General features: G+C 54.6%; 1 protein-coding gene across 4 annotated transcripts in view; it reads left to right on the top strand.

The window, feature by feature from the left end:
• FGD3 (FYVE, RhoGEF and PH domain containing 3) overlaps positions 1–18,535 on the top strand; it is a 41,852-nt gene that overhangs the window by 13,681 nt on the left and 9,636 nt on the right. For all 4 annotated transcript variants that reach the window (XM_044756693.2, XM_070495673.1, XM_014864810.3 and 1 more), the window contains exons 4-14: positions 4,477–4,566; positions 5,255–5,391; positions 6,885–7,041; positions 9,507–9,645; positions 10,217–10,275; positions 12,568–12,714; positions 13,035–13,127; positions 14,709–14,788; positions 15,704–15,734; positions 16,568–16,675; positions 17,741–17,797. In XM_044756693.2, coding sequence (XP_044612628.1) covers positions 4,477–4,566; positions 5,255–5,391; positions 6,885–7,041; positions 9,507–9,645; positions 10,217–10,275; positions 12,568–12,714; positions 13,035–13,127; positions 14,709–14,788; positions 15,704–15,734; positions 16,568–16,675; positions 17,741–17,797 — 1,098 coding nt within the window. The remainder of the gene's footprint in view (positions 1–4,476; positions 4,567–5,254; positions 5,392–6,884; positions 7,042–9,506; positions 9,646–10,216; positions 10,276–12,567; positions 12,715–13,034; positions 13,128–14,708; positions 14,789–15,703; positions 15,735–16,567; positions 16,676–17,740; positions 17,798–18,535) is intronic.

Below are 18,535 nucleotides of genomic sequence, written 5' to 3'. Positions count from 1 at the left end.
GGGTAGAATGAGGGGGTCTGAGGTGGGGAGGTGGTGCACATCAAGTTGTGTGGGGGAAGTTCCCATCTATTCATAATTTGTTGACAGTTTTAATCATGAAACAGTGTTGAGTCTTATCAAATGCTTTTTCTGTATCAATTAAGACGATCATGTGTGTTTTTTTTCCTTCATTCTATTAGTGTGGTGTATTACTTTTGGTTAATTTTCATATATTGACTCATTGGTGCGTTCCAGGAATAAATCTCATGTGGTCATGGGATAATCCTTTTAGTGTGCTGTTGAATTCAAGTTGCTAGTGTTTTTTTGAGGATTTTTCCATCAATATTCATCAGGAATAACGGTCTGTAGTTTTCTTTCCTGTAATGTCTTTGTGGCTTTGGCATCAGTGTAGGTCTGACCTCAAAGAATGAGCCTGGAGGGGTTCTCTCCTCTTCAATTTTTTGGACGCATTTGAGACAGATTGGTGTCAATTTTCCAGTGAAGCCATCTGGTCCTGGACTTTTCTTTGTTGGGAAATTTTTTACTGCTTATTCAATCTCCTTACTTGTTAATGGTCTTTTCAGGTTTTCTGTTTCTTCGTGACTCAGTCTTGGTAGGTTGTGTGTTTCTAGGAATTTATCCATTTCTTCTGGGTTGTCCAGTTTGTTGGTGTAATTGTTCAGAGTAGCCTCTTAACGATCCTTTGCATTCTGTGGTCTCTGCTGTAGTATCTCCTCTTTCAAGTGTCATTTTAGTTATCTGAGTCCTCACTCATCTTTCTTTGTAAGTCTAGATAAAGATTTGTCGATTTTGTTTATCTCTTCAAAAAACAACTCTGAGTTCTGTAGATTTTTTTCCATTGTTTTTCCGTTCTGTTTCATTTATCTCTGCTCTGATCTCTAGTATTTCCTCCTGTCTGACTGCTTTGGGGTGAGTTCTTTCTTTCTTTACTTTCTGGAGGTGTGAAGGTGGGTGTTGATTTGAGACCTTTCTTCCTTTTTCACACTTGCATTCACAGCTATCAGCGTCCCTCTCAGCACTCCTTTTGCTGCATTCCAGAAGTTTTGGTGTGTTGCGTTTTCATTTTCATTGCTCTCAAGCTGTTTTCTGATTTCCTTTGTGAATTCTTTCACTCTTGTTTAGGAGTGTGTTGTTTGATTTCCACCTGTCTCTGGATTTTCCAGTTTTCCTTGTGCTATTGATTTCTAGCTTCATTCTGTTGTAATTGGGAAAGATCCTTTTATGATTTCAGTCTTCTTGAATTTGTTGATGATTTCTTTGTGGCCTAACCTGTGGTCTGTCCTGGAGACTGTTCCATGTGCCCTTGAGAAGAGTATGTGTCTGCTGCCGTGGGGTCGGGGGCTCTGTGCATGCGTTAGGGCCATTTGGCCTACAGTGCTGTTCACGTCCTCTGTTTCCTTACCGATGTTCTGTCTGTGTGTCCTGTCCAGCCTTGAAAGTGGAGTTTTGAAGTTTCCTCCTCTTGTTGTGTTGCTATCTGTTTCTCTCTTCAGTTCCGTCAAAGTTTGCTTCATGTATTTATGAGCTCCGAGGTTTGGTGCATAAATATTTGTAATTGTTATATCTTCTTCATAAATTGGTCCTTTTATCATTATGTAATATCCTTCTTTGTATCTTGTAGCAGTTTTTTATTTAAAGTCTATTTTGTCTGAAATGAGTATGGCCACTCCTACTCTCTTTTGGTTTCCATTTGTGTGAAATATCTTTTTCCGTCCTTTCACTTTCAGCCTATGTGTGTCCTTAAATCTGAAATGAGTTTCTTGTGGACAGCATGTGGCTGGAAGCTGGTTTTTTATCCATTCAGCCAATCCATGTCTTTTGATTGGGGAATTTAATCTGTTTACATTTAAGTAAACACTGACAGGGAAGGACTTGCTACTGCCATTTTGTTAATTTTTTTCTATGTCTTGTAGCTTTTGTCCCTCTCTAACTGCCTTACTTTTGTTTCATAGACTTTTGTAATGATATGCTTCAATTCCCTGCTCGTTTTGTTTTGTGTATATTCTATACGTATTTTCTTTATGGTTACCATTGCAATTACATAAAACATCTTAAAGTCGTAGCATTCTTTATTAAACTTATAACAACTTAACTTTGATCACGTATAAAACTGTACTCCTGGGGCTGGCCCGGTGGCACAGCAGTTAAGTTTGCATGTTCTGCTTCGGCAGCCTGGGGTTCACCAGTTCAGATCCCGGGTGTGGACATGGCACTGCTTGGCAAGCCATGCTGTGGTAGGCGTCCCACATATAAAGTAGGGGAAGACGGGCACAGATGTTGGCTCAGGGCCAGTCTTCCTCAGCAAAAAGAGGAGGATTGGCAGCAGATGTTAACTCAGGGCTAATCTTCCTCAAAAAAACAAAAAACAAAAAACAAAAAACTCTACTCCTTTACAGCTCCCCTCCTACACTGTGCTATTGGTGTCACAAATTACATATTTATATATTATATACCCATTAACAAAGATTTGTAGTTTTTAAATGTTTTCATCATTTAAATTCTATGTACCAAAATTGCAGTAGTGCAGGTTACTATATTAGCCCATGTATTTACCTTTATTGGAAAACCTTATGTTTTGTACAGCTGTACATGGCTGTCCACCATCTTTTCACAACTTGAAGGCCTCCCTTCAACATTTCTGGTATGGCAGATCTAGTGGTAATGAACTCCCTCAGCTTTAGTTTATTTGGGAAAGTCTTAATTTCTTCTTCACTTTTGGAGGACAGCTTTCCTGGATATAGAGTTCTTGGATGACAGTTTTTTCCTCTCAGCACTTTAAATACGTCATCTCACTCCTTTTTTTGGTCATAGTGGGTCTCAGTGTGATTCTTTTTGGGTTTATTCTAGTTGAAATTCTTTGAGCTTCTTGGATTTGTATCTTAATTCCTTTCCTCAGATTTGGGGAGTTTTCAGTCCTTATTTCCTCAGATCAGCTCTCTGTCCTTCTCTCTCTCTTCCCCCTTGAGGACTCCCATAATGCACATGTTGGTCTACTCGTTAGTGTCCCCTGTGTCCCTTAGGCTCTCTCAGCTTTCCTTCATCCTTTTTTCTCTTTGCTCCTCTGACTCAGTGATTTTGAATGACCTGTCTTCAAGTCTGCTTACTCTTTTTTCTGCCTGGTCAAGCCTGGTGTTAAGCTCCTTTAATGAGGTTTCTAGTTCATTTATTGTATTTTTCAGCTCTAGAATTTTCATTTGGGTCTTTTTTATAGTTTCTATCTCTTGGTTTATAGTCTCATTTTGTTCATGCATGATTTTCTTGATTTTGTTTAGTTGTCTATCTGTGTTCTTTTTTAGCTCATTGAGCATCTACATGACATCTACTTTAAATTCTTTGTCAGGCAACTCATAGATCTGTGGGGTTTTTTGGTGGAGAAGATTGGCCCTGAGCTAACATCTGTTGCCAGTCTTCCTCTATTTTGTATGTGGGTCGCTGCCACAGCATGACCTGATGAGCAGTGTGAAGGTGCACACCTGGGATCTGAACCAGTGAACCCTGGGCTGCCGGAGGAGAGTGCAGGAACTTAACCACTATGCCACTGGGCCAGCCCAAGATCTGTGTTTTTTTAGGGTTGGTTTCTGGAATTTTATTCTGTCCTTTGATTGAACCATGTTTCCCTGTTTCTTTGTAGTTTTTTGCTGGGATTTGGGCGTTTGAAAAACAACCACCTCTCCAGCTCTCCCGCTGGCTTTGTGTGGGGGCAGACCTTCACCAGTTGGCCTGGCTGGAGGGTCTAGGACTTCTGAAACGTTCTCTCATCTCTTGCTGCCCTGGCTTCTGCCTGCACAACGTCAGCTCTAACATGCTGCTCACTGCTGTTTTCGGTGGCTGTCAAACTCTGGTGCTGGTCATGACAACCCTCCAAGTCAGGCAAGACAGAGGCTAACCCCTCAGGCAGCCCCCAGACAGGCCGGGACATTGAATGCTCTGTTCACTCTTGGAGCCCCAGTCCGGGGGTTTCCTCCCAGTTATGCTGTGCTGCGTGGGGCGGGGGACACAAAAGGGCCAGTGCTGCCGATTTTCCTATCCCATTTGCTGGAATCTCTTCTTGGCTTTACAGTGACTTGTGGGCCATAGCTTCTCAGCTGGTCTCTAGAGTTCTCACTGAGGCATTCTGGCCCATATATTGTTAACTCCGTGTCTCTGGGGAGGAGGGCCTGTAGCTTTCCAGTCTGCTGTCTTGCTGACATCACTCCACCACGTATTTGAATGTGGCTGCTGCAGTCATAGCCCAGGAGGATGACCGTAGAGTCGTCTCTGGGCTGCAGTAGCTTTGCGGGATTTGCAGAAACTGTTGTCTTTCCCAGAAACCTCCCTGGAAATTCCATCTGTGAGAATGAGCCCCACATCCCAGTCCCGGGGGCCTCCTCTGCCCTCTGGGCCCCAGTCACCCCTGGCTGCAGCTGGTGGCCCTCGGCAGACCCTGCTTCCCGAGGCTCGTCTGCCCGGGGTGAGCTGTGGCTCTTCTCTCCACAGTGCTCTGAGCCCCAGAAGCTGCTTCACATTGCTCAGGAGCTCCTGCACACCGAGGAGACCTACGTGAGGCGGCTGCACCTGCTGGACCAGGTAGCCACATGGCTGGGTCCCACCTCTGTCCACTTCCAGAGTCTCAGTGATGAACTCCCATTGCAGTGTTGGCTAGGCCTTGCAGTTGGAGTATGAATGACTTGAATACTAAAACTGGGACAAATTCACGTCTCCTCCAGAAACTCCTACTTTTTGCTTTCAGAGCCTGGGGCAAACGTCTTGTCCAGTCACCTTGGGGCCTTTCTTCCTGGCAGTCGCACTATCTGAGCATGTAAATGGCCCCTGGACATCTTTCTGCATAAATAGTTGGGACAGTGGGTGGCACCCCCCCCCCCCACCCCGTTCACGTGGCTACATGGGGTTTGTGAGCACAGGAAGTAAAGCTGCAGTGGAAACCCAGGGTTCTTAAAGGTGTCGCTTCTGTTTGTAGCTCACAAAACAGAGAGGAAATGGGGACCTTCTGTTTCCCACAAGATGTAGATGGAGGAGAGGTGGCCTGTCCCCATCCAAACGGCGCTGTCGCTGCCTCACCCCCGTCCTTAGCCATAAATAAGCTTGTGTTAAGCCCATAAGGTTGTTTGAGCCAGTCTGATGAGTGGGCGTTTCACTAAGAAAGCAGGAGATGTGGGGGCCTCTCCTCAGCCCCCACACTCACAGCAGAAGCACCATCATAACCGTCCCCCGTGACCCACACTCCGTGACCGTGTGTGGGCTTCTCTGTGCCCAGGTTTTCTGCACCCGGCTGACGGAAGCGGGAATCCCTCCAGAAGTCACCACAGGGATCTTCTCTAACATCTCCTCCATCTATTGCTTCCACGGGCAGTTCCTCCTGCCTGAGCTGCAGACGCGGATCACGGAGGAGTGGTGAGTGTGGCTCGTGGCTCCTGGCTCCTGGGAAGTGGGGGGCCAGTGTCTCCAGGGGAGTTTGGTTCCAACCCCTTTGGCCACTGAGGGTCCTGGTGATTCTGTCAGGGTAGTTTTGTTGAATTTTCAGTGCCAAGTGGCCTCTAAGTCTGGAGTTCGCATGCCTGAGAGGCAGGCAGGCACTGAGTGCTGTCTCAGGTGCCCGGCCCTGCCCTCACAGTTTCTCAGTGTCTCCAAACCCTAGCTTCTTCATCTGCAAATCAAAGGGACTTGAGCACCTGCTCAGAGGCTCAGGGTTTATGGGGTTTCCACTGAGGTTTGACGATCTGCAAACACGCACCAGAGGAGAAAGCGAGCTGGTCGGGTTCTTTTCCTCCCAGGGTGCACTCCACCTACGCTTTAAAACGTGAGAGCCCCTCAACAGTGCGCCTAGGCCCTCCCACTGCCCCTGCGGCTGTCCTGTCCCTCTGCCGCTTCTGTTCATCCTTAGCAGAGGGACAGTTTGGCGGTGGCAAGTCAAGATAATAAGACGTCCTGGGTGGGCCCCGACTCCCGTTCTCGCGTGCCTGCTTCCTCCCATCCAGGTGCTGCTGCAGCCTCACTCTGGCAGCCCTGCTGTGTCCAGGCTTCACGGGCCTGGCTTGAGCCAGCACGCGGCTCTCCTGTGGCATTGGGAGCATCAGAAGCTGGGCCCCCTGGGGTCCCGAGGAGCTCGTTCCCCGGCTGAGGCTGGGCCAGGGACACCGCAGAGGCCAGGGCTCGACTGGGGGTCTCCCTTCACCAGTGAGGCCCAGCGAGGGTCCGGGTCAATTTGTAAATCTTCAGGAGGACACGCTCTGCCTGCAGGGCAGGCTGCACTGTGGGTTAAGGCTCAGGGCTGGACTGGCCTTCTGGCTAATAGTCCTCACCTGCTAGAAGCGGGCTTTCTCCTCCAGGCCCCGGAGGGGACATCAGCACACAGATGCTTGTGCGGCTCCTTGTACCATAAGTGATGATTCTTTAGTCAAATCGCACACAGTCTGAGGTCACTGACTTGATGCGTTTATGCTTCTTGAATCTTACTTCCAAATCCCTGTGCAAACTGCCGTCAGCGCACGCGTGCTGCCTTCCCGTGGCGTGGCCAGCGTGGGATGCCCCACTGCTCCTGATCTTGGCTCCCCGAAAAGGAGTAAATGGGGTTTTGCTGATTCTCTTTGACAACTGTGCCCTCATTAGCATGGTCCCGTTACCACTAGTCCCCTGGTCTTGAGCAGGGGTTCTGTGCCTGCACCTCGAAGGGCTGTGCACGATCTTCTCGTTCCCTCCAGGTAACATGATGCTCCACCCACGTGATACAGGGAGGGCACTCAGGCTCAGGGGAGGGTGACCAGTCTGCCCACCAGCACACGGAGCTGGGAGTCGGGCTGTGGCCCCGTAACCCCCTAGTGAAGTCCCCATCACACCCTGATCCCTCACCCGAGCTAGTTCTCTGATTATCTCACTCCCCTATGAAGGGACTCAAACCCCCGGCTTGGGGACATCCTGCAGAAGCTGGCCCCATTCCTCAAGATGTATGGCGAGTACATCAAGAACTTCGACCGGGCCATGGAGCTGGTGAGCACCTGGACCCAGCGCTCACTGCTGTTCAAAGACATCGTCCACAGCATCCAGGTAGGGCAGCCCTGCCACGGCCTCAGGGGCACGGCGCTAGGTTCATGTTCAACATGGAGAAAGTCAGGGACATTGTGGGATGTGTCCGGATGCCCTATTGATGCTTTGATCCTTAAAATAACTCCCAGAGACAGATCATTCTATTTCACAGATGGGAGAGTCATGGCTCAAAGAGGTTGTGCCATCTGTGCCATCATGAACTGCCATATGATAGAACCTAGATCCAGATGCCGGCCTCTCCCTCCGCAGTGTCCCTCAGTGGCCGGTGCAGGCACTCCGGACAATGCCACATTCGTCTTTTCTTTCTCTTTTTCTGCAAACAGCTTGCTGTTGTCTCCTGCCATGGTGGTCTCTTTCTTATTGATTAACCAGGTTTTTATATGTTAAGAATGTCAGCTGTTATCTGTCATACATGTTACAAATTATTTTTCCCCGTTGATCTTGAATTTTTAACTTTATTTATGATGTTCTTTGCCATACAAAACTTTTGGTTTTTAAGTGGGCACATTCACCAATTTTTAAATGAAGTAATGCTTTAAAAAAAAATCTTCAAAATAATGTTTATACATGCATTTCCCACCCCATGATTATGTAAATTATGTTTTCTTCTAATGTTATGACTTCATTTTAAAAATTAAAAATGCTATCCCAGAATAGTTTCCAGATGGATTGTGGTATGAGGTAAAACCCAGTTTTATTTTTGTGAATAGTTAGCTGCTTGTCCCAACATCCTATTGACCCCGGGCACCATGCACACACACACGTGCACACATGCATAGAGTCAGCCCTCTGCATCCACATCCGTGGGTTCTGCATCCGGGGATTCAACCAGCCATGGATTGAAAGGCCTGCAAGGGTTGCATCTGTACTGAACATGTACAGACTTTTTTTTCTTGTCATTGTTCTCTCAACAATGCAGTGTAACAGCTATTTACATAGCATTTACGTTGTTAGGTATTATAAGTAATCTAGAGATGATTTAAAGTATTCGGCAGGGTGTGTGTGGGTTTTATGCAAATGCCACGCCGTTTTCTATGTTGGGACTTGAGCGTCCACAGATTGTGGTGTCCACGGGGGTTCTGGCACCAATCCCTGCGGACATGGAGGGACGACTGTACGTTCACATGTGAAATACAGACACGTGTGCATACCTGCATCTGTACACACACGCACATCCCTCAGTGTAACCTGGAGGGCTAATGGGCACTGGGCCTGCTGTGCTGAGAGTTGGAGGCCAGGCCCGGGTTTGGGGTGGCCCCTCGACAATTTTCTGCATTTTCCCCAGACCCTGCTGTCGTCAGGTCCCCCATGATTTCCTAGTGTGGGGTCCCAGGTTCCCCTGGTCCCTCGGCGTCCTGTCCCCCCAAGAGGGGACAGTTCTGACGCTGAGTCCTCCCTCCGCCCCACACCCCACCCCTCACTCACGTCTGGGCCCCCGGCTGTCCCCACTGAACGCTCTCCTGAGCCTCCTAACTGTGCCTCAGCTGACCCACAGCCCTGAGTGCCAGGCAGGACCGGGCACTCAAGCCGCCTGAGTCTGCAGGGGCTGGGGTGGGGGTGGGGCAGAGGGTCACCGAGCAGGCGTCTGGGAAGGAGGGTTAGCCAGGCTTCTGCACTCCTGCCGGGGGAACCAACTGAGAACAAAGCCCTGTTTTCGGGGACACGAGTTACAGCAGGGTTCCTTCTCCAGGAAGCGTGTGCCCCATACCATCTTAATAAGTTTCCTGTGGGGAGGTACTGTCAGCTCATGTAAACACCCTCTACCTCGTGGTCCTTTGATGATATCCGCCCCCAACGCTAGTTTTTATGACATGCTCTTCCAGCCTGTTGTGTCTAAGGCCCATCTGAGCTGGAGGCCGCTCTGTCGGGGCCCTGAGCCTGCGAGGGTGGCAAGTGGGTGGGGACGCGGCTGGCTAGTGCTGCAACCTGGACGATGCAGCGACCTCCCAGGCCAGCGCAGGGGGCGGCTGACAGCCTTCAGCATGCGTGGTCTGGGGTCTGCACAGGGGTCTGTGCTTCAGGAAGAGGGTGGGGAGCCCGTCGTGGTGCTGGGCAGGAGCCAGCTGCCAGAGCCCCAGCACCCCCCACAAACACTCCATGCGGCGTTTAGAAGGGAGGAACCGACAGCCCTTAGAGGCTTCCGGGCCTGCCCCTAGGAGAGCTGGGAAGGCAAGTGGGGCAGTCACCCCAAGGAGGGGGCAGCCTGTCCGAACACTGATCTGCAGTGAGGCCCGGTGGGAAGGAGCCGGTGCTGGGCCTAGAGCAGGCTCACACGGGGTCTGGGGTCTGCTCCATTGTTCAGCCGCTTCAAGCCTCAGTTTCCCCTACTATAAATGTGGTCTTCAGTCAGCTGGGTGCAGGTGCTCCGGGCACACTCCTGGGGGCTGTGGTGGCCAGAGGGAGAGGTGGGGCCCGGGGTCCGCGTGTGCCCTTGGGTGCCCCACGGCCCCTCTGTGTCCCCACAGAAGGAGGAGGTGTGCGGGAACCTGACGCTGCAGCACCACATGCTGGAGCCCGTGCAGAGGATCCCCCGCTACGAGCTGCTGCTCAAGGACTATCTGAAGAGGCTCCCAGGGGACGCCCCCGACCGCAAGGAAGCAGAGAGTGAGCCGGCCGGCCGCCAGGCCCAGGGGCTCCTGGGCAGTGGGAGCTGGGTCCATGCTGAAAAGCCACATCAAGAGAGAGACAGGGACAGAGACAGAGAGAGACAGAGGCAGAGGCAGAGACAGAGAGAGGCGGGGACAGAGGAGGTAGAGAGCTCCAAACGCCCCCGAACACGTCTTGGGAAGTGACTGAGAGCCTCTGAGGGCAGAGGAGAACGGGCCCCGCCCCCACTGCAGTGCGAGGCGTGGACGCTGGTTCCCAGAGGGGTCTGCTGGGTGCGGGCAGAGCTTAGGAAGGGCCCCAGCAGGGGGCGGGAGCTGCTCTTGGTACAGGGGCTGCAGCCAGCAGCCAGCACTGGGAGGGGTCTGTGCAAGGGATTGGGGTGCCAACCCCAGCAGGCCCCCAGCAAATGGGGTGTGGGCAGGATCACACCCCCTAAGCCTGGTGAGCAGCCCCGGACGCTGAGAGAAAGGGCGGGAGCAGGGCAGCTTCCGGCGCAGGGCCTCAAGTGGCCAGGACCTGTGTGGAGCCACCGACAGCCCCGCAGCCTGACTTTGCCCTCCTCCTGCAGGGTCCTTGGAGCTCATCTCCACGGCCGCCAACCACTCCAACGCCGCCATTCGGAAAATGGTGAGTGTGGGGCTCCTGGAGGATGCCACTGGGCCGAAGTGCGGTGCAGGGAGGGTGCAGAGCGCTGGGCGCCTTGGCGTGCACACTTACCCCCCTGTCCCCGGTGGACAGGGGCTCGTGGGGAGCTAGACAGGCCCGCCCCTCACTAGCTCGGCGGTGGTGGATGAGTTACTTAGGACTCCATTTCCCCACCTGCCAAGCGAGGTCACTGACAGAACCTGTCCCCTTGGGCTGCTGTGGGGATTCCATCACTCTAACAAAAGCCAGGACAGGAGCTGGTGCAGCAAGGGTTAGCTCTCAGTATTCCCATCATTCGTTCATTCCTTCATCAAGCTGTCTTAGCTGGGGCTGCCATAATGAGCTACCACAGACACGTGGCTTCAACAGGAGATTGATTTCTCAGTTCTGGAGGCTGAAAGTCCGGGATCAAGGTGCCAACTGGTTCGGTTCCTGGCTTGCAGGGCCACCTTCTGGCCGTGTCCTCCCGTGGCAGAGGAGAGCAAGCTCCCTGGTGTCTCTCCCATGAGGTCCTAATCCCATTGTGGGGACCCCGCCCTGGTGTCCGTGACCTCTTCTGAACTTTATCACCTTCCAAAGGCTCCACCTCCAAATACAGCCCGAAGGCCGAGGAGACAGCGTCCCCTTGTTGACCGAACATCTCCTGTAATGGGGTCTGTGGAGCGTCCTCTTGTTGATCGAACACCTCCTGTAATGGGGTCTGTGGATTGGGGAGGTGTCCCTGAGCCCAGGCTGATGCCCTGTGATGCAGGTGGCCTTGTCCTCATGGGGCCATGTTTGGCCCAACACTGCTCAGGGCAGGGTGTAAGAGTTTCTAAGTCCTTGCCCAGAATTACAGATCAGGGCATTTCACAGGAGAATCCAAATTCCTGGCTTTACTGGAAAACTGCAGAAGCCCCAGGCCCGCACTGCAACCTGTGGCTTTGTTGGGGTGAGGCTGGCATCCCCCAGCAGGCCAGCTCTCCAGGTGCCGCAGTCCCCACCCAGCCCTGGTACTCCCAATCTTGAGACCTGTTTACCTTCACACAAGCACTTTTGTTTTGGGAGGAAAAGAAAGTGAAATATTTCTTTGATCCTACATCTCTCAAAAGTGAGAAATAAGAGGCAGCACGTGTGTCCTCTGTCCTTGTTACCAGCTTGTCCCTGGATTTGGGTCTGGGGTCCCCGGACCAGATGGGCCTGCGGTTGGGCCCACAGTAGGGCATCCACATTTCACTCTGGGTCCTTTTTATTTAATTTCCCTTTTTTCCTCCCCAAGACTAATCTAACGGAGGAGAAAGAGCTGCTCTTTCTGTCTCTGAGCTCACATGGAGCCCATGGACATTTGGGGAAGCCCCCACAGGCCTACATCTCTGAGGGGCATGGATGAGGCCTGGGTGGACTCCGGTCCCACTCATAGCATGCCCGCCGCATGGCAGTTCTCTCCCCAAGTCTGGTGAGGCCTCTGCCCACCGGGTGTGAAAGGCAGGGGACTCTGGTGTGGGCGAGGTCTGACCCCTAAAATTATCAGTATGTGCTCATGGGAGTCTGTTCATACTTCCACCTGCCCCACCCCCCAACCTGGACCACCACTCCAGCTTCCCCAGCCTCTGATCCACCTCCTCTGCTTGGAGCTCCCTGTGGGCACCAACGTGTTGGTGTTGGAAGCCAGAGGGAGATGACCTGCGGACTGGCAGAGGTCCGGGCTCATGATGGCGTTGGGCCACGTGGTCTGAGGGTGGAGCCGGAACCAGGCAAGGCCAACACAGGAGGTGTGGCCTCCAGGGTGAGCTGAGCTGCCCGATGTGTCCTCTCTGACCCGATGCCCTTTGCTGCCGTAGAAGGGAGCCCTAGAAGGAGCTGCGTGCAGTGCGGAGGCTGAGGAACAAGCCCAGTTCTCCAAACAAAACACCTCCAGCAGCTCACTGACTTTTCTGTGGCTGTTTCCTTGTTTGTCACCCAGGGAGAATAATGGCACCCACCTCTTTGGGTTGGTGCTGGAATTAAATGAGTTAATACCTGTATTGTGTACAGGACAGGGCCTGGCACATAGCAACGGTGTTGGCTGTTGCTGTTCCTCTTTATTGTTCTCTGCATGGTGAATGTCTTTTCATCCTTCAATGCCCAAATTGAATGTCATCTCATATGCTCCTCCGACCCTGTTGTCAGCAGGCTCCATCTTGGTTCTGGACCACGCTTGCAGCGCAGGGCTCAGCTCACCTCTAGGTCCCCAGCAGCCCCTCGCAGGCCTCTGGTCCCTGTGCCGCGCAGCTGCCAGACCCGTGTCTCTTGCAGGAGAAGATGCACAAGCTCTTGGAAGTGTATGAGCGCCTGGGGGGTGAGGAAGACATCGTCAACCCGGCCAACGAGCTGATCAAGGAGGGCCAGATCCAGAAGCTGTCCGCCAAGAATGGCACCGCCCAGGACCGCCACCTCTTCCTGGTGAGCCCCGCCAGCCACACTGGGGCCAGAGACGGAGCCCAACAATGACCCCGCCCCCGCCCCCCCCCCCCCAGAAACACGCCCCCAGCCCATCCTCAGAGCCTGCCCCACCTGGCTCAGCCAGGCCCACCTCCGAGCCCCGCCCCACCGAGCCACACCCCTTCCAGCCCATCCTCAGATCTGGCCCCCACCCAGCCACGCCCAGCCACAGAGTCCCATCCGATCCAGCCCTCCTGGTCCCCGAGCCCTGCCTGGCCTGCTCCCTGGGGCGCCCGTTCTTTGGGATGGCCCACTCCTCACCGTGCCCATCCCTACCACAGTTCAACAGCATGATCCTTTACTGTGTGCCCAAACTGCGGCTCATGGGCCAGAAGTTCAGTGTCCGGGAGAAGATGGACATTTCAGGCCTCCAGGTGGGTGAACCCCCTCCTTCCCTACCTGGTCTTCTAGTAGGGCACTGAGCAAGGGCAAACCCCCGGTTCTGGCCCCTTGCACTCACAGCACTGTACCTGGCTGCCTGCCCTTCTCTGAGCCTGTGCTCTATCAGTGACCCCGGTGTGGCCAGATATCTCAGAAGGCCCTGGGTCCTGGCACCCTGGGCCGGGGGGCAGGCTGCCCCAGCTCTCTGCTTGGCTCACCTGCCAGGGTGCTGCCAGCCTCGTGCTCACAGGAGGAAGGACAGTGCCAGGACCTGGGCTGAGCCCTGTCCCCTGTGAACTCAGCACTCAGGGCTCCATTTACAGACCCGAGGGTGAAGCTCGCAGGAATGCAGACGGGGTGCCCGCCCTGCCTGGTCCCCAGCACCCAGTCCTGGGCTTTCTCATTTCCTGTACCACCTCGGAGCCGGGTCAAGGCTCTGTAGGTCTGTGCCTGAGGTCCAGACCACCCTGTTGTCCTTGCTGTCCCCATTCCCTGAGCCCACCCGTGTCTCCTGGCTTGGGGGCCGGGAGCTGGAATCAGTCCCCCTCTCCCGTGGGGAAGGGCTTTGATTTAACAGGTGTTCCCAAAATACTGGCTAATCAAAGTATCTAATCAGTTCTAAAGAGTGAAGGTTTGCCTTAGTGACACAAAAATTCCGTCTTACCTTGAAATTCCCTGAATCCAGGTTTAAGAAACATCGTTAAAAGCAATGACTAACTAGACAAAAAATTCTTTTTTCCATAGTTAGAGGAAACCATCTTTCTAGTGTTTCTCTGTAAGAAATCAGTCGTATTTAATCAATTGGACATGTTAACACAGAAGTTCTCGACTCTGGGGACTTGGGGAAAGTCCTGCTGCGAGGCTCAGCCCGAGATTCTGGGTGGCCCTACAGCTCCGTCAGTGGTTCTGATGGCAACTGGCCTGAGAGCTGCTGGGAGCCGCCATGCCTGCCACGTGCCCTGTGATTCTGTCCAGCAACAGTGGGTGGGGGTCTGTGAAGAAATCACCCTGTTGCATCCGTTATCCTATTTATCATCTCTAAACTCAGGGCATGGGGTGCGTCCTCGTCACCTGCCCAGCACAGCCCTTCCTCTCTCGGGACAGCCAAAGGCCGTGGGGGTGGGGCATGGGGTGATGAGGGTGCTCCCCTTCTCAGGGGCTGGTGGCTGCGAGGCGCCTGCCCACAGGGGCTCAGAAACGCCTCAAGTGGTGGAGATCCTCCTGGCTCTTCTCCTAGGACTCCCATCCCTCAGTCAGGGGGCGCACGTGCCTGTGGGCACCTTGCTGGGCAAAGCCTCTGCCTGTCCAGGGACTGGTGGCCGACTTCCTGGGAAGCCTGAGGGCAGGTGGGTTTGGTCTCAAAGTTCCACGTGGCAGATGGGCAGTCCTACCCTCCCTGGGCAGGACAGTGGTCCACCCTTCCCCACTGACCAGCTCACGAAGTCGCCAACCTGCTGGGTCACCTCTGCCCTACTCAGGCGAGACCTCCAAGTCTGAGAGCATGAGGCCTCACGTGGGTCAGGACTGCTAAGTGACCAGCTGTTTTTGTTTGGTCCTTGGTTGTGTGCCTTTAGGTGCAGGATGTCGTCAAGCCAAATGCAGTACACACATTCATCATCACGGGGAAGAGAAGGTCCCTGGAGCTGCTGACCCGGTACGCGCTGGCTCCCTGTCCACTGCTGCACGGGCATCTCAGACCTGGAATTTTAGCACGTGGCTGTCTTTTCTAAACTGGATAACTTTGCGATGTGTTTTTAGTTTTCCTTTCATTCACTTATTTGTGGTTTCCAAACATAAATGTACCAAAGGGAAGTCGATGAAAATTAAGCCTCTGCCCACCCCTGTTCCCTGCCCCAGTGGACACTTTTAACAGTCTCTGAAGTGTCCTTCCAGAATTTCTAGGCTCATACATGGGTGTCTATGTCACAGATGGCTGTTTACCATACAGCCTGTTCTGCATCTTGCGTTTTTCACCTAATTTATCAGGAATCATCCCATATTTGAGCGTCATTTTCTGAAGCAGCATAATTTTCCTTTGTGATCCTTCACCAGCTCCCATTGAAAGGCACCTATTCCCCTCTGGGGTCTTGCTATTACAAATGGTGCTGCATGCAGCATACTCAAGCCAGCTCTCGTGCATATGTGTCGTTGTATCCGTCAGATGGATCCCTTTGAGCAGCACGTCTGCTTTAAATCTTGGTGGCTCTTGTCACACTACCCTGTAAGGCAGTGACAGGCTTGTACTCTGCGTGCAAGACCCCGTCTCTCACTTCTGCCAGGGATGTGAGATCTTTGTAGTGACCCATTGTGGTCCAGAGAAGTGTTTTTCCTCCACTGCTGAGGGCTCTACACCAGACCTGGCCACACCTGACCCCACCTGGCTGTACCTGAGCCCACCTGGCCACACCTGGCCACCATGTTCCAGAGCCGTCGGGGCCAGTCTTCCAGCCTTGACCTGCACTTCAGGGCAGTGAGCGGCTCAGGCACATGCTGCAGGACTGAAAGGAATCTGGCGGTTTACCAGCAGTGTCCAGACTAGATTAATAAAATACTGTTTTTGCTTTTATAGGACAGAAGAGGAGAAGAAAGAATGGATTCAGGTGAAACTCCTAAAGTTTTAAAGTAACCAAATGACCAACTTCTTGGGCAGTATGGCCGTTTCATGTTGGAGTAGGGATGGGTGGCCCCGTGACCCCAAGACACCCATCTGTCTGCCTTGGAGGGGTGGAGTGGCCTGTTCATAAGCACCTTCAGACACCACAAGCCTTTCAGTCTACTCGCCTGTTTGGGGCCCCAGTAAATAAGTAAACATAGAGGGGCCTGGAGAGGTGGCATGTGGGGAGGTGCCCCCACCCTGGGCCAGATCTCCACTGGCTGGCGGCTCCAAGGGGAGCCCACTTCGCCCTCTCTCCGCGGTGGGTCGTAGGGGAGAGGATGAGCAGTCTGACGTGCAGGATGGAGCCTGTGCTTCCAGAGACAGGCTGGGCAGGGAGGCGGGCAGCGTCCTGGGGCAGCCAGAGCAGACTTGGCTCAGGACGGGCCATGGTGGGGACGCCAGGGACAGAGACAAGCCTGTGAGAGCCAAGTCAGGGGGGCGGTGGCAGAGCAAGGGACAACTGTAAGGAACAGCTGCCGCCAGCCCAAACGTCGACCAGGAGGGACTCAGCTTGCAGAAGCCCTACTACAGAAGGGATGAGGCGGGAACGCTGACACAGGGATGGAGACCGTCCTGGAGTCTGAGTAGAGCATTTCCAGGAAGCGTGCGCTCGCGGCCTGCAGCACTGTGGGAGACCCGCCACGTGTGGGGAGGCACGGGCCCGTGGGGCTGGGGTGTGCGAGGTTGCTGGTCGGGGAAACGTGGTGACCACGGGACCCCATCCCACCCATGGGACATGCTCTCTGAGGGCCTGTGCTCTTCGGGGTTTCTTTTCAGGTCATTGAGGCCACCATCGCGAAGCACAAGCAGAACAGCCAGACCTTCAAGGCCTTCAGCGGCTCCGGCGGCCAGGATGAGGACCCCTCCCTCACTCCAGACCCAGCGGTGAGCGCCACACCCCTGGGGGAGTGGGAGGGACCTCCTGCCTGCTGACAAGGGGGACGTGGCTGCGGGGAACTGGTGCCCACTGTGGAGGCCCAGGCCTGTGGCACAAGGGCTGGTGTCTGGGAGGGGAGCTGGTCCCCCAGCCCTCCTGGTGACAAGGACCAGGGGCTGGTGGACGGGCGATGTGCCCTCACTGCCCACCCTTTCCTGAGAGCCCCTGGGGGACGGCTGGATGGTTGGCTGGGCTGTCGGCACTCACTCCCCACGTGGAGCGGCCCCGGGGCCTGGGGGAGCAAGGAGCAGGGTCCCCACTCAGGGCCTGGCCGGGGAGGTCAGGGCTGCAGCTGCCCCGGGGATGCTGGCCTGGGCTGCGGCCACCTCCTCTGTCTTGGCACGACCACGTGCGGCTTCAGAGTGAGGGTCCCTCACTCCCTGCCTCCCATCAGGGGCATCCCAGAGGCGGAGGGGCCCAGCCCAGCCCCCCAGCAGCCCCGAGTCCCAGACGCCAGGCCTGGCTGGCCCTCCCTGCGGCCTCACTAGGTCTGCAGCCCGCATGCCACCTCGTTATCCACTTAATACTTGAGTCAGATCTGCTCGCTTTTTTCTGCTTTCCGGACTATTCTGGAAGAAAACTTGCATCACTCCTGGGCAGGGAAACTACTGTGCCCTGTCTGGAGTGGAGGGGACTGGGAACCCCTCATCCTGCCGCAAAGGCGCTGAGGGGGAGCCTGACTGTGGCAGGGGTGCAGGGCTCTCCACGAGGACGCCGAGAGCGAGCGAGACCCAGGGCTACCTCACCAGGGGTGTGGTGTAGGCGGCCGGGCCTGTGGACCGCCAGGAGCTTCCCGCCTGCCTGCCCCCGAGCTGGGGCACGATGACCCTCCGGAGAGGCCCTCAGTGACCAGGGAGGAGTGACTCCCGAAGTCACAGCGAGCACTGGGCCCCGTGGTCTCCTGCGACCTTGGTCAGACAGAAGTGCAGGGTGTTCCCCACGGTCAGTGCTGCACTGGACTCAGCGTGTGGCTGGGGAACCTCCCCTCACCCGGCTGCCTCTGTTCCTTCCAGACGCTGAGCGCCAGCTCCGGGGAGCCCGCCGCTGCCGATGGTGGAGGGGGTGCAGCGGTGAGTGACCCCAGATCTCAGCAGGGTTGGGAGGTGGAGAATGGGCTCAGACACCTGAGGCTGGGGTCAGACCAGGGTCATCTGAGGGGAGGCCCCATGGTCAGCCCTCCCGGTGTGTCTGCATCCCCTTAGTGATGTCCTCTGGGCCTGTGTGGAGGGCTCTGCAGAGCCCATGGGACCTGCATGTCCATTTCCTCGGGTGGGTGGGGGTCACACAGCGAGTTCTGGAGATCGGAGTAGATGGAATATGCTGGGATAAATGTGAATCGAGGCGCTGCCCAGCAGTTAGGAGACTCAGTACCCCAGAGAGGGAAGGTCAGCCCATGGACTGGGTGTTGGCCGGGCAGGCAGGGGCCCTGCTGGGAGGGCTTGCAGGGGTGCTATCAGAGAAGGCTCTTCAGAGTGGCGACTGACGCAAGAGTGTGGTGGAAGGTCTCAACGCAGGCCCAGGTGGGCGGGCCCAGGGAGGCCGTGCGCTGAGGCCCTCACCCCCAGCCTGCGCGGCTGTCTCCCCTGGGCAGTGCAGGTGGGAAGGGATGTGGACACATCCCCCATGCCGGGGCCAGGCTGGGGCACACAAGCATGCACATCGTCGGTGGTTTGGAGATTAGGCAGGAGGCGAGGGGGTGCCTGGCACGGCCAGCGCCCTACAGTGCGCGTTGTCACTAACCCGGGGCGCCGGGGCCGAACTTGGCGGCCGTTAAGACTCTGGACCGCCCTTCTCCCGCCTGGGACATG

Source organism: Equus asinus, chromosome 23, assembly GCF_041296235.1.
Source record: "Equus asinus isolate D_3611 breed Donkey chromosome 23, EquAss-T2T_v2, whole genome shotgun sequence".
Lineage (NCBI taxonomy): Eukaryota > Metazoa > Chordata > Mammalia > Perissodactyla > Equidae > Equus > Equus asinus.
The sequence above is the reverse complement of the archived record's forward strand: the minus strand, read 5'-3'. Positions and strand labels throughout refer to the sequence as shown.